At 34.4% G+C, this 25,245-nt stretch overlaps 1 protein-coding gene across 3 annotated transcripts in view; it reads left to right on the forward strand.

The window, feature by feature from the left end:
* The window catches only part of LOC111050926 (endoplasmic reticulum junction formation protein lunapark), a 76,869-nt gene extending 52,435 nt beyond the window's left edge, over positions 1-24,434 (forward strand). The window contains exons 7-10 of one of the 3 annotated variants that reach the window (XR_005572991.1): positions 6,842-6,961; positions 10,266-10,337; positions 12,199-12,334; positions 21,226-22,917. Coding sequence is in view for 2 of the 3 variants with exons in the window: in XM_022337310.2 (XP_022193002.1) it covers positions 6,842-6,961; positions 10,266-10,337; positions 21,226-21,326 (293 nt within the window). In the remaining variant the exon portion in view is untranslated. Of the gene's footprint in view, positions 1-6,841; positions 6,962-10,265; positions 10,338-12,198; positions 12,335-12,486; positions 12,512-21,225 lie in introns of those variants that run through there. The other 2 variants (XM_022337310.2, XM_039441509.1) reach the window with 2 other exon arrangements.
* The last annotated feature ends 811 nt before the right edge of the window (positions 24,435-25,245 follow it).

The raw sequence follows: 25,245 nt of genomic DNA on the forward strand, positions 1-25,245 counted from the left end.
CGTTGGCTGCCGTCCCTTTCCACCAATCCTCCCAGGGCACAACGGCCTGTTGGCTGTTGTCCCTATCCTTCCATCCTCAGAGGGACAGCTGCCCATTGGCTGCCATCCCTTACCGTCTATCCTCTCTGGGCACAGCGGCTCATTGGCTGCTGTCCCTCCCTTCTATCCTTCCTTCCTTCTATACTGGAGTGGAACTGAGGCCGTAAGGCCAATACAAAATTACCTTAAAGTGGTGTCATCAGAGTATAGAGCAACCTTCACACCGTCAGAAGCACCAGGAGGTGCTGTCCACACCAGCTAAGGTACAAAGAAGGACGAAGAGGAACTTTGACTTGCCTCCTTTCCCCACCCACATTACGACTGAGCTAAGTCATCCAGGAGAAACACCTGGGTATCAATCTGAGTACCTCTGAAGGTACTTAGGGTGTATGTGATAAAACATGATTAGAAAATTTGCATTGCCATGAATCAGCTGTTTTGGAATGCAGCTGTAGGTCTGTGCCAGATAAAAAACATCAACATCACTGTGTCTGCCTGCACTAAAGTATTTCCTGATGGCATCCTGTTGCTCACAAATTACGTCATCAAAGATAAGTATTGAATTGGCAGGCAGTTCACGTGGTTCAGGTATTTCCTAACTTGTATCACACTCTACATATTCCATCTCATCGCCTAGTCCTTGCATAATGGTTTTAAGTAACTTTTACTTGGACTGAAATGTAGTCTTTAAAAAAAGATGTATATTTGAAAAATGTATTCCATTCAGATCAAAAAGCATGTTGAACAACAGATTTGTTCAACCACACCCTGAAGGTCCAAATATAATGCATCTTATATGGTTGGGGAACAAAAGACCATGCCGCTTCTTCTTATTGTCCATTTCCAGACCACAACCTTTTACCACACGATCAAAATCGATAACTTTGAACAAGTTTTGCCATTGTACATCCTCTCTCATCCTAGATCAAGTCACCTTTGTCAATCCGTGAGTCATGACTTGGAACTGTATCCTTTCCAATGCACTAGCAGCTTGTCCCCTATTTTCCTCAAAACCTTTCCAATCTCAAAGACACTTGGTACTTTTGTCTTTACAATTTGTTCAGAGTAAAACCCTCCTTGAATAGGCTCACCTCTATAGTCTTCCAATTCATATGTTACAGGTACTGTAGGACATACACATGTTACTGTGTACAGCCCATTTGTCCAATTGGATAGATATCCCTTGTCAAAAGTCTTTTTATACTTGCCTATTCTAACCTTGTCACCAGGCAATATCCTGATGAGGACCTGGATAGAACCTACCTCTACACTCTGCATTCTTCTTCTGCAACTCTTCTCGATAGGCTTGATAACTGATAGGCTTGATAGCTGAATGTGGAGATAAAGAGGGTAGTAATGGTGCACCATCTTTCGCGCATCGAGACAATTCTTACCGCCTCTGGCGGTGGGGCAACTCCATCCCCTCTACTTTGGGAGAGTATATAAACGCCAGACAAGTCCCAGACCACAGCATTCCGCTCCCAACCTTCCTGCTCCTTGTACAGCAGCCTGTTGGCTGCCATACGTCCCTGACTTCCTCTCCTGGTACAGCGGCCCATTGGCTGCCATATGTCCCTGTCCTCCTCTCCTGGTACAGCGGTCCATTGGCTGCCATCCCTTTCCACCTATCCTCCCAGGGCACAACGGCTTGTTGGCTGCCATCCCTATCCTTCCATCCTCCTAGGGCACAGCGGCCCATCGGCTTCCATCCCTTTCCACCTATCCTCCCAGGGCACAATGGCCTGTTGGCTGCCATCCCTATCCTTCCATCCTCACAGGGCACAGCGGCCCGTTGGCTGCCGTCCCTTTCCTCTCATCCTCCCAGGGCACAGCGGCCTGTTGGCTGCCATCCCTATCCTTCCATCCTTACAGGGCACGTTGGCTGCCGTCCCTATCCATCCATCCTCCCAGGGCACAGTGGCCCATTGGCTGCCGTCCCTATCCTTCCATGAGGAGATTGACCTTGAGAGGTTGTGAATGAAAGTACTACATAATTTCGCTCCTGGGTTTTGGAAGATTTTGTGTTATAAATAGTCACGGATAAGTACAAATTTTGTGTTTATTTCATTATTAATTGTTTCTTGATCACGTTTTATCATTTTGTTTTAGATTTTAATTCTTAATTCTATTTTAATAAGCCAAACACCGTTTAGAGGTTAGTTTGAGGTTAGGTTTTCGAGATTTAAAAATAAACATAGATAGTTTACTTGACTAAAATTATAACCAAATTAAAATCCTATCATTTATAAATCAATTATTATTATTGCAAGTAATATAATTTCTTAGATAGGAAGATGAGCTCAAGTAGAACACCGAAGGTTAATAATAGAAATGTAAACATAGTGGGAGTACTTACGTGTTCCCAAAACCAAAATTCAAAAACGCCAAAACCAAAAACCCCAGTTCTTCAAACTACTTTAGCCAAAAAAGTTGCTCAACTACAAAGTAGCCACACTAATTTAAAAAACCAATTAGAAGTAACTCTAAAAACGTCTGAGGAAGAAAGGTTAGGGATGGTAGAAGAAATTAAATCTTTGGAACTGATTATAAAATTACAAGATGAAGACCATAAAAAATAAATACTAAATCTAAAAAATCAATGTAGTCTAATGTCGGAGGAAATAAAGAAACTAAAATCTAAATTTGATAATACTAAATGTATGATAGAACCTCCGTCCAAATGCAAAAAAATAGAATCTAACCTAAATGATGGGAAATGCTCTGAAAATGGTCGAAATAAAACGTACAGTGAGGTTTTGAAGACAGCAACCAAAAATATAGCTGAGGGAAATAAAGATAGGAAAGGGAGAGTTCTGCTACTGACGTCCAGTCATGAACGTGATTGCAGTGATCTCCTTGATAAAAGATTAAAAAATAAATTTGATGTCCAATGTTTTTTCAAGCCAAGTGCATCAATTAATGCAGTTGTAGAGTCAGCTAGGGAACAAACTAAAGACTGATGAAAATGACTATCTAATTGTACTGGGTGGCTCAAATAATATAAATGAACCTAACTTGAATCATCTTCCTCAAGTAACAGAAAAAATCAAGGAAATTGTGCCACTCAGCAAAAAAACAAACTTAATGATAAGTACTATTCCTAATAGGTTTGATAGGCCAGAATTAAATGAAGCAATCAATTCGACAAACAAATCAATCCATAATACAATCAACAGCCTAAAAAATAAGAATTCTAAACAACTGGGGATTTGTTTTCTAAATGAAAGGCTGAAAAGACATAACTTCACTAATCATGGGTTGCATCTAAATCGATCTGGCAAAGTAATCTTTTGTAATAGATTGGCAGAGCTGATTGAAAGCCGTTTGCAATCCTCTGGTTTAAAAACAGTCAAAAAAACAAATAACGATTTTTTAGTAAATTGGCTCAAAACAGGGAAAGGGAAATAGCTACAAATGCTAGAGATAGAGTAGCACAAGATGGTAAGGTTTTTAGTATTTATCATCAAAATATTCAGTATCTTCGCAACAAAATTGACAGATTAGAAGTATTTCTTAAACAGGAGGATCCTGACATTGTTATTTTCACAGAGCATGGCTTAAAAATAAAGGAAATAAATCAAGTTAGGATTCCAGGCTATTCACTGAGATCAGAATTTTGTAGAATAGCTCATAGAAGTGGTGGTGTATGTATATTCACTAGCAATGCTAAACATACCCAAACTTATGAACTGGATTTTGTTAAGAGATTTTCTGTTGAGATGGATTTAGAGGTGACGGGACTAAGGTTAAAAATTGATGATCGATTTGAGGTAGTAGTGTTAGGTATCTATAGGTCACCAAATGGAGACTGGCAAAAATTTTGTGAGCTGCTCCATACACTTTTGGAAATTACAACCGCTCGTTTCACAAATGTTATAGTAGTAGGAGATTTCAATACCGATTTTGCCAGGCAGGATAAAATGACAGAGGATATTAGAGATATTATTAATATGAATAATTTAGAAATTAAGGTCCACGAATATACAAGAGTAACTCGAACTTCACAGACAATTATTGATAATATCCTCACAAATATAGAAAGTTGTAATGTCAGGTTAGGTAGCTCAGATCTATCAGATCATAACTATCAAATTTCAGATGTTAAGTTGCAGGGCCAGAATCCAAGCAGAAAAAAAACTTTTGTGAAAGAAATTCAGCAATATGAGCTAGAAAATATAAATTGTTTGAAGCAGGAACTGCTTCAAGAAAATTGGAGTAGTGTTTATAACAGTTGTAACCTAAATTACAAATATAAGCAATTCATTGATACTCTAAGATTTCACATTAGTGTATGCTGTCCGATAAAAAAAGTCAAAGTAAAAAGTAAATTGAACAAAGTAGATGAATGGATAACTGAAGATATCCTTACTCAAAGAAATATTGTTAGGGAAGCTTATGAGGAATTTAAATTAGTGAGGGATGTTCCGAGTGAGGTCAAATACAAATGTCTAAAGAAAAACTATGCAAAAGAAGTAGCTGAAATATTAACAACTAATACCAATTTTAACTCTGCTGTTTGGGAGGTAATTAATAGAAATAGGAGAGTAGCTCAAAAGGATACAGTTACTAATGTCCCTAGGATAATCGATGAACATGGAAATTATATGGATGATAGTATAGACATTTGTAACTTTTTCAATAAATATTATCAACAGGTTGCATATAATCTCCAAAAGTCACTGAACACTAATACTTATAATACAACTACATTAAATGCTGAGCCAATTGAAAAGGTATTTAAATTTCATCCATTATCAAGAGATGAGTTGTCAAGAATAATAAAAAATTTGAATAACAAAAAAACAGTAGGATTGGATGGGGTCTCAAGCAAAATTTTAAAAGAATGTGAAAATGAATTACTGGACCCTTTATTGCATCTCCTTATTACTTCACTAGAGCAGGGTATTTTCCCTGATGATCTGAAACAAGGAAAAATTTTGCCAATTTTCAAGAGCGGTGATTCTGAAAGAGTTGAAAATTATAGACCTATTAGTATTCTAAATGTAATAAGTAAAATTTTTGAAAGAGTAGTTTTAAATAGGTTATTGATGCACCTGGAAGAAATTAATTTCATATGTGATGAACAGCATGGGTTCCAGAAAGGGAAATCTACTAAGACTGCAATAGTATCCCTTGTTGAAAGACTAATAGATATAATAGATTCAGGTGAGAAGGCAGCCGCAATATTTCTTGATTTATCGAAAGCTTTTGATTGTGTGAACCATAGAATTTTATTGGAAATACTAAAAACTGTAGGTGTGAATGGTATAGAACTAAAATGGTTTGAATCATATCTCATAGGTAGAAACCAGTGTGTTGAGCTTACCAAGGTGGATGGGAATGAAATAGTAAAAATTAAATCTCAAAAACTGGAGGTCCAGGCTGGAGTACCTCAAGGCTCAATTCTGGGTCCCTTACTGTTTCTGTTGTATGTGAACCAATTACCAAAAGAGTTGAAAGATCACAGAGCTCTGTTGTTTGCTGATGACACATCGCTTATCTTTAACAATTATTTATTAGATAGTCTAGAAATAAATGCTTTTACTGGAGTACAGTCAATTGTCCAATTCTTGAAGCAAAGGCAATTAACAATAAATAGTAAGAAATGTCAATTCCTACAATTCAAAAGTAAATATAATTCAGTAGAGGATAGAGAAATAAATGTGTTTGTAGAGGAAAATGAATTAGACCAAGAAGAGAAAGTAGCATTCTTGGGAATTTTATTGGACAGGAAATTAACATGGCATCCTTACATTGAGAGGATATGTAATAAGATATCATCTGGGGTATTTGTCCTGCGGCAGCTTGCTAGGCTGAATGATAAAAAACTACTGTTAACTGCTTACCATGGACTTATTCTATCTCATATTAGGTATGCTATTTTAGTATGGGGTAATTCATCTCAACAAAATATGGACAGAGTGTTTAAGATTCAAAAGAAGGCACTCAGATGTATAGAGAAAGTGAATAGGTTAGACTCTTGTAGGCCTTTATTTAAAAAGCTTGGTCTATTAACTGTGCCATCTTTGTATGTATATGAAGTTGTAATGCATGTGAAAACGAGTGGTGTGATCCAAAATTCAGATGTTCATGAGTATAATACGCGAAACAGAGCAGATTATCATATAATGGGTCACAATAGTAGGTTATTTGAACAAAAACCAGATTATATTGGTAGGAAATTTTATAACAAGCTACCTCAAATCTTGAAAAGTAATGATGATTTGAAGATTTTCAAAAAACAAATGGAAAAATATTTAGTTGATAAAGCTTTTTATAGTGTACAAGAAAAAAAAAACAATTTGAAAAAAATAGATGGTGGAATATGGAATATTAGAAAAGTTTTTTTGTATTGTAGGCTACTCAAAGGAAGTTTGGTACGGTATCGAAAATGAAAAACATAATTATTGCGTTTTGATTACCGCAATCTTTTAAAATTGCCTAAAAACAAAGTAGAATGTTAAATAATAAATGTAGAGAATTAAATTTTGGAATAGATAGACTATAAAATGAAGTCAATAAGAATGCAATATTTCCGATTTTTCTTCTTTAATCTATAATGATAATAATGATTTTTGAAATTTATAATATTTCAAATAATTCCTTCATTTTCGATAAAAATCTGTTTCTTCAGTTTCAAAATCTGTAATATTTTTTAAAAATGATGTTGTTCTTTGTAATTGAGAATCGATGACACTATAGTTCATTAGAAATTGAAGAGTTTGCCTGCAAATATTATTAGTACTGCAGTGACATCTGATGTTTGAATCAGTCAATAATAATTTATAATTTTATTTTCCAGCGTACAGATGTTGCTACTGTTTGTTCTACAATCGGGCAAAGCAGCAGAGACCAGTGCCACCCAAATTACTAGACAAAGAAAGTTCTGAGAAGAAAGAAGAAGATGAATCAACTGCTTCAGGTATTGCTTAATTCTTAGTATGTATCAAAGTAATTTCATGAATCTTCAATACCAGATTTCAATAGTTCTTCTTCTAGAATTATGGCTATTACTGTTTCAAGTGGAAGCTTATTAATTGCAATGAAAGTATTGATCATTTGTCTTTTGACACAAATTATCCTAATCCAATGTTGTTTTTTTTAAATCACCAATAATTACACTATTGAAAGCAATATTTCCAGTTGATCGGTCTCTAATCCATCTCAATTAAAATTTTCAGTTTTGTACATTTATGGTATGAAAATTTTACTCAAATGGATGAATGAAAAATTTGTTGTGCCACACTCTTACTACCTTCCCATGATATTTTTTATACTTTAATATTATTTTATCAAATACAGCATTTTTCATTTCACATTGAAAGAAATTACCATGTGAGATAGCAGATAGCAGGTAACTCAAGTTTGATTCTGTTGACAGTAGCTATTTCACTTCAATGATTCACCATCATTTACTATGAGCAGGAGTAACCCTTGATAGCCCGTGTTTTTATAAGCATTGGAAATTAAAGTTGCTAGCAATTATTGTATATTAAGTAAATTTGCACGTTATTTGAATGTTATTCAAATTCATTTTTACACACTTTTAATGCAATTTTGTAGGAAACGTTATCTTTATACATCTTTATTTTGATACTACCTAATAATAATATAATAATAATAATAATAATAATATAATAATAATAATAATAATAATAATAATAATAATAATTTGCTCACTACTGCAATCAGTTATCATTAATTTTCAGTGCTATTTACGGTATTCAACTGGTAAAGATATCCTAGATTATAGCATGTGTTGTATAAATAATATTTATTTATTTATACTTATTTATATTATTATTCATATACTCTATACTTTATTTATATACTTACTTACATATTAATTTATACTCACAATATTATATTAAAAAAGTTAGACTTTTAAATATACATCTCGACACATAGACTCTATAGTCTATCGATGCTGCACGTTAGTTTAAAGAAATTAATCCAAGTATGTAAGGGATTTTTTCTAATATTGTAAATGCTTTTTATTCTTAATAGATAAGTCTCACATGGGTTACATGACAGAGAAGAAAAAGTAAAAACATAACTCACATTGTGGACATTACATCGAGTGATACAATTTCCACGCAACCCTTATTTTGAAAACATAATATGTTAGCAACGATAAATTTATTTTAGTATAGGCACATAGCATAGCATATATGAGGTACATAGCATGTACGAGTAATAAATTCCAGCAGTTCCTTCTTCTAACTGTAAATGGATTTTGTGTTTGATTCGCAATAGTATTTGGGTGCTTGATCATATATTTTCCACTCTGATGAAACATTATTCCATTTAAATGGATTATTTGGACAGCCCTGAAAGAACATCCCTTACAAAATTGACTACAATATCCAAGATGAAATTATATTGGATGAATTATTGTGGAACTGCAATAATCATTAGGAAGATAGCAACCAACGTAAAGAAAAGTGTATTGCAGCAGAATGGGGATATTACCAGCATTTATTGTTAGAAAAATAAGTGTATTGCTCGTAAACATAGAGAAACTTTTTAAAATGTTTTTATTAGATTTCCTATGATTTCTGAGAATTATCAATGGGTTGCGTAGTAATTGGATCACCCGATATTTATGGAAACTCAGGAAAGGGACAGTTTTGATCTGTGGATTCGGTTCCTCCCCCAATCATTTGCATTACTTATTAGTAGGTAACCCGTGCTTCGCAAGGGTCTATTTTAAAACTGCAAAATGAAAACTTGACGTAATAAAAATTTGAAATTTGAAAATAGGCCTTTAACCATCCTCGGCTAATGAAGAATCTTTATGCAAAATTTCAAATCAATCAGCCCAGTAGTTCAGACGTGATGATGTGTCAAACATAATTTTTCTACATCATGTATGTGTATGAGCCAGCTCTTTCCATTATTATAGTGAAGATGATGGATAGATGGATGATTTATCAGTATCATCGAATGAGAATAACTTTTGAATGGTTTGAGAAATTGGTTTTGATGTGACAGAAAATCAGTTATTTTTATTCGAATAGGATCCCCAATCATACCTATCATTTAATGTCCCTTTTAAAAGAAATGTTCAGCTGCTTCTATACAACAACTGGAAGCATGACAAATTGAAAACTTGACGTAATGAATCTTGAAGAACTGAAAATAGGCATAAATAACCATCCTCAGTTAATTAAGAATCTATATGCAAAATTTCAAATTAATCAGTTGAGTATATTTCAGACTTGATGATGCGTCAAACATAATTCCCCATTCCTTACATCATCTTTGAGATAAAAGCCAGTTCTTTATTATAGTATAGAAAACTGAAGAATACATAATACTTGGAAAACCTCACAGAATCCATATTGATTGTTCCAATACATCAATAAATTTTAGTTCGATTAGGATCCTCCTCAATTTGAATCAGGCAGCCTCTTGTTTTCCCAATTCCAAACAAAATACCTAAATACTCGTTTCACTGGGAATTCCTGTCTGATAGTACATTATAACTGAAGAATATAAATTATTACTTATTTTATTGTGATCTATTCATGTTTTTCTTATGAAATTCAATGATAGGCCTACAGCATGAAGACTATGTCCAATTCATTTGTACTGGTGGCAAATTTTTACATTAAAAATAATTATTTGTCAAAATCCAAGTTCAATTGTAATGAAAACAAATTCCTTCAAAAATATCAGTTAAATGTTTAAATACGTTTCGAGGGAAAAAATTAAGACCAAAAAAATGGGAAGCATTGGGATTTGAACAAACCGAGGAACCATCACTCCATAAGCTAGCGTTTTACTGTTGTGCTACACGGCCGTTCGAAAATGGTAGTCTTGTAAAGGCATTATAACCTCCTCATAAAAAACTCACTTTGGGCTATGGAACTTCATGTACGGTAGCATAGATGAATTTGAACATTAATTCTGAAAAATCTAGAAGGAAAATTGAAATTTGGGCTTCCAGGTGTACGAGATTGATATTTTTAGAATCTATGTTCAAAATTTGGAGATCTAAATCATTCCCGTTTTTCCGGTATGCAATCCACAAGTTGACATGTTTTGATGCGAACAAACGAACACACAAACAAAAACAACCCTACTCTCTCTTATTATATAGATAATTTCAAATGAATTATTGATTGAATATCTGGTTCCCATCTAACCATTTTTGTAATGATCAGTGTTCAAACTGAACTCTGTGAGTAGTCTAGCTAGCAAATAATTTGTCTTTATTTTAGATTCTGGAGAAACATCCGGATCAGATTTCGAGAACATCAAACCCAATTCTCATGATTTGGAGAATGAATCGAGTGAGTATATAACCGAGAAGGTTGAAAAAAAAATTATGTTCTTCCTAAAGTATTGAATTGACTTAAAAACTGTTTGTATCAGGTACATTAATTCACAAAAAAATCATTTTCATATTTAATATATATTTGAAAGAAACATTTATTTTGAACAAAGCTATTGATCGCTCTTGGAATTTAGGCTCTTTTGAAAGATATTGATAAGCTATTCGTAGCATTTTCAAAATGACAATTATTTTTCATCTCATGTCACACTTCCTGATATAACTAAATGTTTTTTACAGTTTCTCCAGTTTCGTGTAAACTTTGTTCCTTAGAAAATGTAATTTAAAACTTACTAGTTGATATTTATAGCCTGTTTTGCTACATATTATAAATGCAGCTTCTTTCTTGCTGAATGATTCATGATTAGCTAGATAACAGACTCTGGTGAGAGAGGAAGTAGAACGATTGAGCTCTATAACCTATCTAAAAGTGAGCATGTCCAGTCAGAATGAATTGTCATATATGCAAAAAATTGATCGTGCAGTCTTTGAAGGACAAGGCTAAGAGCAAAATTTAGTGTAGTGAGTGAAGGGAAAATGACCATGGACAGTGCGTGGACTGTAGTAATGCTGAGTTGAGTGTTTATGAGACATGGACGTAAATGGTTTTGCTCGAATTGTGCTCACGAATGTTGGTTGAGTCGTAGTTACAGTGACGGTGATGCGGCAAGGCACATACTTCAAATTAAATTGCAATTATTAGAGCCTGGGTGGAAATTTAGAGTCTGGATTGAAACGGATCGAAACAAAGTTGGGTATGTCACTCAATATTATTATCAAGAGAAGCTCAGCAAGAACGCCACACTATCAATTTTATCTGCTCAACAGCTCTTTATTGAAAAGCAGAATCAAATCATAGAATGTCTCAAATTGTATAAATTGTTATTGTCTAAAAAGGTAGCAGAACTTTCAGTGAGATTGATTTGGTGGAAATACTTTGGAAATCCATGGTACACCTAGCTCCCACAACGAGAACGGCGCCACAATGGTTATGGAGATTGGATATGCGTTAGATGTCCCTATCAAGGATGATATGATCGTTGCTTGTCATCGACTGAAGCAGAAGAACAACCATCCATCGCCTAGAATTATAGTGAAACCTGTTCACCGAACTGTAGTGGAGAATATCATAAAGAGTTGTCATTTGGAGAGGACTCTGTCAATCAGACACATGGGCTTGGCGTCTTATACTTCCATTTATACTAATCAGTCTCTCTGTCAGAAGAGAGCTATTTTGTCACAAATGCAAAAACAATTGAGAAGGAACCGTACATTTAAGTTTCTATGGACTGACAGAACAGGTGACATAAAGATTAGAAGAGACAACATTTTAACTCTTCATGTTAAAACTGATAGAGATTGACTCAGTGTTTGACTCTAATACTAGTTTAATTTTCGGTTGTCTGATAAGGCTATTATCAATCTATTCAGTTCTTTCTCCTGTTTACCGTTACTCAGTTTGCAAAATCTTCACTTGTTTATAAAATTCTTGCCCTTGTCTTATATATATATATATATATATATATATATATATATATATATATATATATATAATATATATACTGGACCAAATGATCTATTTTGAAATATAACTCTCTCTTAGTTGAATTTAATTATCACAATATTAGAGTTTGTCACACAAGGACCCACAAACTATTGAAGTCTATGCTGGGTGAAAGTTTTTACATTATTAATTCAACTGAAAACTGGTTGGGTGACATAATTCATGACAGAGAACTGTTTGATGCTCAATATTGCGTTTACAGATGTGACCATGATAAGCCACACACATTGATTTTTGGATGTACGATTCTTTGCAGTGCTTATGAATTCTACATGATTAAAGGGAACCTAACAAACTTCATCTGTATGGCTTTAGGGTAAGCTATAGGGCAAAGCTTACGAATTCTACAAGATTAAATGGAACCTGACAAACTTCATCTGTATGGCTATAGGGTAAGCAATAGGGAGATGCTAATGAATTCTAAAGATTAAACGGAACCTGACAAACTTTGTCTGTATGGCTTTAGGGTAAGTGATTGTGTGATGCTTATAAAAATTCTACAAGATTAAACGGAACCTGACAAACTTCATATGTATGGTTTTAGGGTAAACGATTGGGCAATGCTTACGGATTCTACAAGATTAAATGGAACTTGACAAACTTCATCTGTATGGCTTTAGGGTAAGCGATAGGGTGATGCTTATGAATTCTACAAGATTAAATGGAACCTGACTAACTTCATCTGTATGGCTTTAGGGTAACCGATAGGACAATGCTTCTGAATTCTACAAGATTAAACAGAACCTGACAAACTTCATCTGTATGGCTTTAGGGTAAGCAATAGGGCAATGCTTATGAATTCCACAAGATTATATGGAACCTGACAAACTTCATCTGTATGGCTTTAGGGTGAGTGATAGGGCAATGATTATGAATTCTACAAGACTAAATGCAACTTGACAAACTTCATCTGTATGGGTTTAGGGTAAGCAATAGGGTGATGCTTATGAATTCTAAAAGATTAAACGAACTTGACAAACTTCATCTGTATGGCTTTAGGGTAAGTGATATGGCAATGCTCATGAATTCTAAAAATTTAACTGAACCAGACAAACTTCATCTGTATGGCTTCAGGGTATGCGATAGGGCAATGCTTATGAGTTCTACAAGATTAAACGGAACCTGACAAACTTCATCTGTATGGCTTTAGGTTGAGAGATAGGGCAATGCTAATGAATTCTACAGGATTTATACAGAACCTGACAAACTTCATCTGTATGGCTTTAGGGTAAGCAATAGGGCGATGCTTATGGATTCTACAAGATTAAACAGAACTTGACAATCTTCATCTGTATGGCTTCAGGGTAAGTGATAGGGCAATGCTTATGAATTCTACAAGATTAAACTGAACTTGACAAACTTCATCTGTATGGCTTCAGGGTGAGTGATTGTGCGATGCTTACAAATTCTACAAGATTAAATGGAACCTGACAAACTCCATCTGTATGGTGTTAGGGTAAGTGATAGGGCAATGCTACAAATTCTACAAGATTAAATGGAACTTGACAAACTTCATCTGTATGGCTTTAGGGTAAGTGATAGGGCAATGCTCATGAATTCTACAAGATTGAATGGAACTTGACAAACTTCATCTATATGGGTTTAGGGTAAGCGATAGGGCAATGCTTATGAATTCTATAAGATTAAATGGAACTTGACAAACTTCATCTGTATGGCTCTAGGGTAAGCGATAGGGCGATGCTTTTGAATTCTACAAGATTAAATGGATCCTGTCAAAGTTTATCTGTATGGCTTTAGGATAAGCATTAGGGTGATGCTTATGGATTCTACAAAATTGAACGATCCTGACAAACTTTATCTGTATGGCTTTAGGGTAAATGATAGGGTGATGCTTATGAATTCTACAAGATTAAACAGAACCTGACAAACTTCATCTGTATGGCTTTATGGTGAGTGATAGGGTGATGCTTTTGAATTCTACAAGTTTGAACAGAACCTGACAAACTTCATCTGTATGGCTTTAGGGTAAGCGATAGGGCGATGCTTATAAATTCTACAAGATTAAATAGAACCTGACAAACTTCATCTGTATGGCTTTAGGGTAAGCAATAGGGCAATGCTTATGAATTCTACAAGATTAAACAGAACTTGACAAACTTCATCTGTATGGCTTTAGGGTAAGTGATAGGGCAATGCTTACAAATTCTACAAGATTAAATGGAACTTGACAAACTTCATCTGTATGGCTTTAGGGTAAGCGATAGGGCGATGTTTATGAATTCTACAAGATTAAACTGAACTTGACAAACTTCATCTGTATGGCTTTAGGGTAAGTGATAGGGCAATGCTTATGAATTCTACAAGAATTAATGAATCCTGACAAACTTCATCTGTATGGCTTTAGGGTAATCGATTGGGCAATGCTTATGAATTTTACAAGATCAAATGGAACTCGACAACTTCATCTGTATGGCTTTAGGGTAAGCGATAGGACAATGCTTATGAATTCTACAAGATTAATTTGACCTGAAAAACTCAATATGTATGGTTTTAGGGTAAGCGATTGGGCATTGCTTATGAATTCTACAAGAATAAATTGAACCTGACAAACTTCATCTGTATGGTTTCAGGGTAAGTGATTGGGTGATGCTTATGGATTCTACAAGATTGAATGGAACTAGACAAACTTCATCTGTATGTCTTTAGGTTATGCAATAGGGCAATGCTTATAAATTCCACAAGATTGAACAGAACCTGACAAACTTCATCTGTAGGGCTTTAGGTTAAGCAATAGGGCAATGCTTATGAACTGAACTTGACAAACTACATCTGTATGGCTTTAGGGTAAGTGATAGGGCAATGCTTATGAATTCTACAAGATTTAATGAAACCTGACAAACTTCATCTGTATGGCTTTAGGGTAAGCGATTGGGCAATGCTTATGAATTCTACAAGATTAAATGGAACTTGACAAACTTCATCTGTATGGCTTTAGGGTAAGCGATAGGACAATGCTTATGAATTCTACAAGATTAAATTGAACCTGACAAACTCAATCTGTATGGTTTTAGGGTAAGCGATAGGGCAATGCTTATGAATTCTACAAGAATAAATTGAACCTGACAAACTTTATCTGTATGGTTTTAGGGTAAGCAATAGGACAATGCTTATGAATTCCACAAGATTAAACAGAACTTGACAAACTTCATCTGTATGTCTTTAGGTTATGCAATAGGGCAATGCTTATAAATTCCACAAGATTGAACAGAACCTGACAAACTTCATCTGTAGGGCTTTAGGTTAAGCAATAGGGCAATGCTTATGAATCCTACAAGATTAAATGTAAACTGACAAACTTCATCAATATTGCTTTAGGGTAAGTGATAGGGCAATGCTTTTGAATTCTACAATATTAAATGCAACCTGACAAACTTCATCTGTTTTGCTTTAGGGTAAGCAATAGGGCGATGCTTTTGGATTCTACAAAATTGAACGGATCCTATCAAAGTCTTTGTGTATGGCTTTAGGGTAAGTGATAGGGCAATGCTTATGAATTCTACAAGATTAAACAGAACCTGACAAACTTCATCTGTATGGCTTTATGGTGAGTGATAGGGTGATGCTTTTGAATTCTACAAGTTTGAACAGAACCTGACAAACTTCATCTGTATGGCTTTAGGGTAAGTGATAGGGCAATGCTTACAAATTCTACAAGATTAAATGGAACCTGACAAACTTCATCTGTATGGCTTTAGGGTAAGCGATAGGGCAATGCTTATGAATTCTACAAGATTAAACAGAACTTGACAAACTTCATCTGTATGGCTTTAGGGTAAGTGATAGGGCAATGCTTACAAATTCTACAAGATTAAACAGAACCTGACAAACTTCATCTGTATGGCTTTAGGGTAAGCAATAGGGCGATGCTTATGGATTCTACAAGATTAAACAGAACTTGACAATCTTCATCTGTATGGCTTTAGGATAAGCAATAGGGTGATGTTTATGAATTCTACAAGATTAAACTGAACTTGACAAACTTTATCTGTATGGCTTTAGGGTAAGTGATTGTGCGACGCTTACAAATTCTACAAGATGTAAACTGACAAACTTCATCAATATTGCTTTAGGGTAAGTGATAGGGCAATGCTTTTGAATTCTACAATATTAAATGCAACCTGACAAACTTCATCTGTTTTGCTTTAGGGTAAGCAATAGGGCGATGCTTTTGGATTCTACAAAATTGAACGATCCTGACAAACTTTATCTGTATGGCTTTAGGGTAATCGATAGGGCAATACTTTTGAATTCTACAAGATTAAACAGAACCTGACAAACTTCATCTGTATGGCTGTATGGTGAGTGATAGGGTGATGCTTTTGAATTCTACAAGTTTGAACAGAACCTGACAAACTTCATCTGTATGGCTTTAGGGTAAGTTATAGGGCAATGCTTACGAATTCTACAAGATTAAACAGAACTTGACAAACTTCATCTGTATGGCTTTAGGGTAAGTGCTAGGGCAATGCTTACAAATTCTACAAGATTAAAACAGAACCTGACAAACTTCATCTGTATGGCTTTAGGGTAAGCAATAGGGCGATGCTTATGGATTCTACAAGATTAAACAGAACTTGACAATCTTCATCTGTATGGCTTCAGGATAAGCGATAGGGCGATGTTTATGAATTCTACAAGATTAAACTGAACTTGACAAACTTTATCTGTATGGCTTCAGGGTGAGTGATTGTGCGATGCTTACAAATTCTACAAGATTAAATGGAACCTGACAAACTCCATCTGTATGGTGTTAGGGTAAGCGATAGGGCAATGCTTACAAATTCTACAAGATTAAATGGAACTTGACAAACTTCATCTGTATGGCTTTAGGGTAAGTGATAGGGCAATGCTCATGAATTCTACAAGATTGAATGGAACTTGACAAACTTCATCTGTATGGCTTTAGGGTAAGCGATAGGGCAATGCTTATGAATTCCACAAGATTAAATGGAACTTGACAAACTTCATCTATATGGGTTTAGGGTAAGCGATAGGGCAATGCTTATGAATTCTATAAGATTAAATTAATGAATCCTGACAAACTTCATCTGTATGGCTTTAGGGTAAGCGATTGGGCATTGCTTATGAATTCTACAAGATTAAATGGAACTTGACAAACTTCATCTGTATGGCTTTAGGGTAAGCGATAGGACAATGCTTATGAATTCTACAAGATTAATTTGACCTGAAAAACTCAATATGTATGGTTTTAGGGTAAGCGATTGGGCATTGCTTATGAATTCTACAAGAATAAATTGAACCTGACAAACTTCATCTGTATGGTTTTAGGGTAAGCAATAGGATGATGCTTATGATTTCCACAATATTGAACGGAACTAGACAAACTTCATCTGTATGTCTTTAGGTTATGCAATAGGGCAATGCTTATAAATTCCACAAGATTGAACAGAACCTGACAAACTTCATCTGTAGGGCTTTAGGTTAAGCAATAGGGCAATGCTTATGAATCCTACAAGATTAAATGTAAACTGACAAACTTCATCAATATTGCTTTAGGGTAAGTGATAGGGCAATGCTTTTGAATTCTACAATATTAAATGCAACCTGACAAACTTCATCTGTTTTGCTTTAGGGTAAGCAATAGGGCGATGCTTTTGGATTCTACAATATTGAACGATCCTGACAAACTTTATCTGTATTGCTTTAGGGTAAGTGATAGGGCAATGCTTATGAATTCTACAAGATTAAACAGAACCTGACAAACTTCATCTGTATGGCTTTATGGTGAGTGATAGGGTGATGCTTTTGAATTCTACAAGTTTGAACAGAACCTGACAAACTTCATCTGTATGGCTTTAGGGTAAGGGATAGGGTGATGCTTATGAATTCTACAAGATTAATTGGAACCTGACAAACATCATCTGTATGGCTTTAGGGCGAGCAATAAGGCAATGCCTATGAATTCTACAAGATTAAACAGAACTTGACAAACTTCATCTGTATGGCTTTAGGGTAAGTGCTAGGGCAATGCTTACAAATTCTACAAGATTAAAACAGAACCTGACAAACTTCATCTGTATGGCTTTAGGGTAAGCAATAGGGCGATGCTTATGGATTCTACAAGATTAAACAGAACTTGACAATCTTCATCTGTATGGCTTCAGGATAAGCGATAGGGCGATGTTTATGAATTCTACAAGATTAAACTGAACTTGACAAACTTTATCTGTATGGCTTCAGGGTGAGTGATTGTGCGATGCTTACAAATTCTACAAGATGGTGAGTGATAGGGTGATGCTTTTGAATTCTACAAGATTAAATAGAATCTGACAAACTCCATCTGTATGGTGTTAGGGTAAGTGATAGGGCAATGCTACGAATTCTACAAGATTAAATGGAACTTGACAAACTTCATCTGTATCTTCATCTTTAGGGTGAGTGATGGGGCAATGCTCATGAGTTTTACTAGATCAAATGGAACCTGACTAACTTCATCTGTATGGCTTTAGGGTAAATGATAGGGTGATGCTTACAATTTCTACAAGATTTAATGGAACTTGACAAACTTCATCTGTATGGCTCTAGGGTAAGCAATAGGGCAATGCTTATGAATTCTACAAGATTAAATGAACTTGAGAAACTTCATCTGTATGGCTTCAGAGTAAGTGAGAGGGCAATTTCACAAGATTATCAGAACTTGACAAACTTCATCTGTATGGCTTTAGGGTAAGCGATAGGGTGAGGCTTATGAATTCTACAAGATTAAATGGAACCTGACACACTTCATCTGTATGGTTTTAGGGTAAGTGATTGGGCGATGCTTTCAGATTCTACAATATTAAATGGATCTTGACAAACTTCATCTGTATGGCTTTAGGGTAAGCGATAGGGCGATGCTTTTGAATTCTACAAGATTAAACAGAACTTGACAAACTTCATCTGTATGGCTTTAGGGTAAATGATAGGGCAATGCTTATGAATTCCACAAGATCAAATGGAACCTGACAAACCTTTTCTTTATGGCTTTATGGTAAGCAATAGGGCAATGCTTATGAATTCTCCAAGAATTAATGAATCCTGACAAACTTCATCTGTATGGCTTTAGGGTAATCGATAGGGCAATACTTTTGAATTCTACAAGATTAAATGGAACTTGACCAACTTCATCTGTATGGCGTTAGGGTAAGCGATAGGGCAATGCTTACAAATTCTACAAGATCAAATGGAACCTGACAAACATCATCTGTATGGCTTTAGGGTAAGTGCTAGGGCAATGCTTACAAATTCTACAAGATTAAATGTAAACTGACAAACTTCATCTGTATGGTTTTAGGGTAAGCAATAGGGCAATGCTTTTGAATTCTACAAGATTAAATGAACTTGAGAAACTTCATCTGTATGACTTTAGGGTAAGCGATAGGGCAATTTCACAAGATTATCAGAACTTGACAAACTTCATCTGTATGGCTTTAGGGTAAGCGATAGGGCGATGCTTATGAATTCTACAAGATTAAATGGAACCTGACACACTTCATCTGTATGGTTTTAGGGTAAGTGATTGGGCGATGCTTTCAGATTCTACAATATTAAATGGATCTTGACAAACTTCATCTGTATGGCTTTAGGGTAAGCGATAGGGCGATGCTTTTGAATTCTACAAGATTAAACAGAACTTGACAAACTTCATCTGTATGGCTTTAGGGTAAATGATAGGGCAATGCTTATGAATTCCACAAGATCAAATGGAACCTGACAAACCTTTTCTTTATGGCTTTATGGTAAGCAATAGGGCAATGCTTATGAATTCTCCAAGAATTAATGAATCCTGACAAACTTCATCTGTATGGCTTTAGGGTAATCGATAGGGCATTACTTTTGAATTCTACAAGATTAAACGGAACTTGACAAACTCCATCTGTAAACTTACTCAAGAACTTCACAAAAATCAATCCTATGGAACACAAAACTAATAAAAGTATTCCATACCAAGTTTTAAATGTTTAAATTGTAACAAAGTTGGACACTAGTCGACTGTAAATTAAAAACAGTAGGTATGACAAGCTCTCGATATGCTGCTCAAAAAAATGGCTATTACCGAAAATTAGAAACATGTGGATAAGATTGAGGTTAATGGTGCAGTTAGTTGTGATGGTAATGTTCATTCTAATATTATGATCCTCGGGAAAAGTACAATATTACTGTCTTGGATACTGGAAGAGCTGGGACTCTTATAAACAAAGAATTTTATGAGAATCTTGGTTAACTTGCTTTATTCCATCGTTGATGCATTTTAGAAATGAAGGACGTTCACCTGTTGGCTACTTTATTACTGGAATACTAATTGATGGTATAATGTTAATATGATTCCTGTCAAAATATTTGTTCTTGAAAACTTTAGGTAAAAATGCTAGTTGGTTTTAATGTGATTAAACAGATGAATATTGTGTTGCTCAGAGAGAAACACAATTCTGAATATGGAAACAGTTCAAGTACAGTGAAATACTTAAGTAAAATTATAAATGAAACTGAATCCAATCCGTTCGCTCAAAATATTGATACAGAAAAAGAGACAAGGTTCAACGAAAAAGCTCAGGTTTCACCCATTTACCAAATAGATGTGGTTGAAAAAGTAAAAACTCTTGATCTCAGTCGTAGTATAGATCTCTCAGTTGACAATGCTATACAGACTTGTGTGAACAATTATAAATCTACAAAGTTGAAATAAACTGATGCTGAAATCAAATTAATATTGAAGGAAAAACCTGGTGCATGTAAGAAGCATTTGAATGTTCAAGATAGATTGAAAAACTATAATATGATTTTAAGTCCTCAAAAGGAAATGTTTCAATACTGGTTGTTTGATCAGTTCTAGCATTTTTAAGTTTTACGTACAGACTCGATTTTAGTCAGTTGAATAGGGATTCAAAGAACTGGCAGCATTCGAATGAAGGACATGAAATATAAGACTGCTCAATGACTAGACCAAAATGAGAATGCTTGACCCCATATCAAGACAAGAAGAGTTGTTTTTGGCTAGTAAAAATATTCAAATGCAAGCGAAAATGGATGTCTGGAAGCAAGCAGCTGGGCGAATGCTTAAAATCTCACATCAATGTCTTTCCACATAAACAGAGACCTCTGAAGAAGCCGAATTATTTGGAGTTTCAGACTAATGAAAGAAGATCCATTGAAAACGACAATGTTTAAAGTATAATGTGTTCTAAAGCCTTATAATTTTTATGTGACATGTTTTCTCTCGTGTCATGTTGATTCTGGTACTGAATATTTTTTATTTTGCTAGGTGTCGAAAACAACAAATTTGATCCATCGGCGCCGGAACCAGAAATGGAACCTTCCAAAGAGGAGGAGAATCCCACTTCCAAGACTGATAAAGACATCTAGTTTATCATTAATGAATTTGAAACATCGCTCTTTGTTATTCATATTGTCAATCAACAACTGGTGGCTGACTCTACTTCGAACGGTTTTCAAGCTTTAAAACCGCAATGAGTTTCAAAATAGATTTAAAAAGTGAATATAGGCTATTCATAAAAACACTTCAATAATATGGGCTACTTTTGTACAAATTAATGAAAACAATATAAAAACTTTAAAGTATTTTAACGACTAGTTTCGACCATAGGTCATAGGTCAAGTTCATTTTTAAACTTGAAAATGATATGGTCGATACCAGCCATTGAAATATTTTTAAGTTATTCTAACTAAAGTTATTAACTAAATAATTTAGGCTATTCATACTATTTCACTTCACATTGTAACAATTAATGAGTTTCAAGAATGTTCGTTCCTCTTTTGCTTCAAGATCTAACACTGGAGGTTTTCAAAAGATCTGAAATAATTTATTAATATTTATTTTGATCATATATTTTAAGTGTATCTCAGATATCTTCAAAATAGCAAAACTCCCTTCTTAATGGGAATACTCAGTATTTTCATATTTATATTATGTACAAAGTCTTGTTTAATGATCTAGTTTTATAAAACTAGATATAAATTATTTATTGTTTATTCATAGTTTTTGGGTGAATTCTAGTGATCCATGTCAATATAACTTTGATGGATCCCGAATGTTTCCTTGCAGACTGGTTGTGTATGTAGAATCACCTTTCTTTGTGAGAATTACCTTTCAACCCCAACTAATGCTCAATGTTGTAAAGCTGTAGTTTTAATAATCCTTATCATTCTACTGAAATTTTCTTATAGAAAATAATAAAAGTTCTATTCAACTTGGTATTCATCATTCAACAAATCATTATTTTTTGTGGTTGATTAATCAGTAATCAATTTTAATCAGTATTTGGAGTTGAACATTTTACAAATTAATGACAATTTGTATTTTTACGTATGAAATATTTATTTAGAAACTAAAATTTCATAATACAATGGAATACCTAGGAATAATAATCTTATTTGTTATTTCATGTTCATCATATTTATTTGAAAGTATAATGAGTGTAAACGGCTTCTTCCCAATGCATTTATATAGAAATCATAGCAAGCGTAATCAATAGGCGATGTAAGTGATGACGTAAGCCATTGCTACGACACCATTTTGGTTTCTAAACAAACCGTTGCTATGGAGAGAGAGCATGTTATTCAACTGGGACTAAAACATCACCTTACATTTACGAGTATATCAATGAAATAATAGATTTCTAAGAGTTGAGAATATTTTTTTCAAGTTCTACACACTCAAATCATCAATTTCCAGTATTTATTCAGATCGATTAAATTTTTTTGGGACAGCCAAAGCAGAAAGTCTCACGAAGTAGAGCTTATAGTACCATGTCTGTAGTCTGCTATGGAAAACCTACCTGTAGAGAAAGTTGAAGTGCAATTTGAATTATTACCTAGAATTTCATTAGATTGTTATAAAGCTGTAATTTAAAAATTCATATGAATATATTATGTTTTTCTATTGTTTGGTGTAACTGTTAAGGTGCATACAGACTTTCGCTCTGCTCCGCAACCAAACGTCACTCCAGCAGAGCGATTGATGATCGACCGTGGAGCAACAGTGGTTCGACCGGGGAACGCGAGAAGATCTAACATCTTCCGTAACGTTCATGATGGGTGCGTGGGCGGAGCGACTGTGGTTCGATGGTGGTACGAGGGCGGTACGAGAGCGGTACGAGGGAGAAGCGTGCTCGGTGCGGGCTGGAAGCGCGAATATGTGTACGCAACTTAAGAGTAGACTAATGCTTAAATATATAGGTTAGGTGTTGTGGTTTAGCCTAGGTACTTACTTATAAGTTTGGTGTTGAGGTTTTCTGAAGTATATAATTGTTTTCAATTTAAGTGAAACAGTAAGATATTGAATGAACTCAACACAGTAAAAAGATGTAGATGCTGTGACCACTAATCATGTTGTATACTTCCTACATTCTAACTAAACGGTGATGATGTTTACAAGAATTTAAAAGGAGTAAGTGAACATGTAAAGTAAAGCAAATAATTATGTATTTTATGTGCTACATTCACTGTAAACATAATTGTATTTGAATTATTGTATTAATAATCTCACTAATGTAGTTATTCTAGATAAATTTGATTTTTATTAACAATAACATAACCTAAAAATGTAGTACAGAACTTATGGAGGCGAGCTAGACCTTGGGATTTTCAGGAAATCAAAAAAAAAAAAATGGTATGTAGCCTGCCTTTTCACTGTAATGTTTACAGTCAGGAACAAAGAAAATGTTCGTTTGCTTCAAACCATTTTCATTTGTCATCGAAATCAGACTGTATACATTTTCAAATAAACATTTCTAATGTGAAACAGCAGACTGTAAAACTTCCAGCATATGCTGTGAAAGTAAACATTGAAAACAAAATAATAATTAAAAATTTCATTTAAGAATTCATGTGGCACTTTAACTTTCTCTTCAACAAGGCTTACCATAGCAGACTACATGCATAGTACTATGCACTACTTCGTGAGACTTTCTGCTTTGGCTGTCCCAAAAAAATTGATTCGATCTGAATAAATACTGGAAATTGATGATTTGAGTGTGTAGAACTTGAAAAAAATATTCTCGAATCTTAGAAATATATTATTTCATTGATATACTCGTAAATGTAAGGTGATGTTTTAGTCTCATTTGAATAACATGCTCTCTCTCCTTAGCAACGGTTTGTTTAGAGACTAAGATGGCGTCGTAGCAACGGCTTACGTCACACTTACATCGCCCATCCTGTTTTCCAACTGTAGATTCTGTGTTACCAATTCTAGACATGTGTAATGAATAGTACTAGGATTTAATGTAATAAATATTTCTTTTCGCACCTGTTTCAAATTGTGAGACGGGATGTTTCTGTTGAAAAGTAAAACTATTTTCTACTGCTGAAAAACAATTCAAATGCTAACAGATTTTTTCATAATTATTGTAAGAAAATAATTGCAGATTTCATTGTAAGTATGTTATGGCACTCTTTGTTATAAAAAATTGATTTCAAATGCCAATAAAAGTACCATAATATTAAATGTGAGTTTTTTGTTTCATGTCTCTCACTAGTAAGTAACTAGAAGAGTAATTTGTCAAGAGTAAGAGTCAATTTGTGAGAAGTATCTATTTATTCAATTTATTAGGTTCTATAAATCAATGATCAAGATAATTATATTGAAAAAACAGGAATATACAAAATCAATTGCTTTGATTGTGAACATTCTATATTGGATAGACATGTAGAAATTTTCAGACAAGATTCAATGAACACATACAAGTACTGAAATCCAAGAATTATGCAACACAAAAATCAGCATTTGCTGAACACCTTTTAATTCAAACCATGAATACAAAAGCAATGAACATAATTTGTCAATATTAGAATTTGGACATGATTGAACATGATTTAAGTTCAAAAATTGAACTTAAAGGAGGAATTCCAAATTTATTTACATTCTTAACATTCTAAAAAATATATACAAAACATCACCCATATGGAGAATCATAATCCAATTTTCATAAATTTTAAAACTAAGAGATCTCAAATAAATTAGATCATATGTAGGGGCAGATCCCTACATACTTTTGTCCTATTAGAACTGTATCATTTGTGTTTTCTTGTGTGGCAATATTTCTTATTAATACAATAAAGACATCAATGCATTGACAGCAGCTGTCCCCAAGGGATGATTGACCTATTTTCAGATTGAAGGAGGACATACAAAGCTGTTTGTATTGTGGATTTGTGCAACCTTGAATTAAAGGTCCAAAATGACGGGGAGAAGCTACGCTGGTAAGCTCAATTACTCTTGAACTTGTACAACTGGAAGAATTCTTCTCAATCTCTACATAGC

The sequence above is a fragment of the Nilaparvata lugens genome, chromosome X, assembly GCF_014356525.2.
Source record: "Nilaparvata lugens isolate BPH chromosome X, ASM1435652v1, whole genome shotgun sequence".
Lineage (NCBI taxonomy): Eukaryota > Metazoa > Arthropoda > Insecta > Hemiptera > Delphacidae > Nilaparvata > Nilaparvata lugens.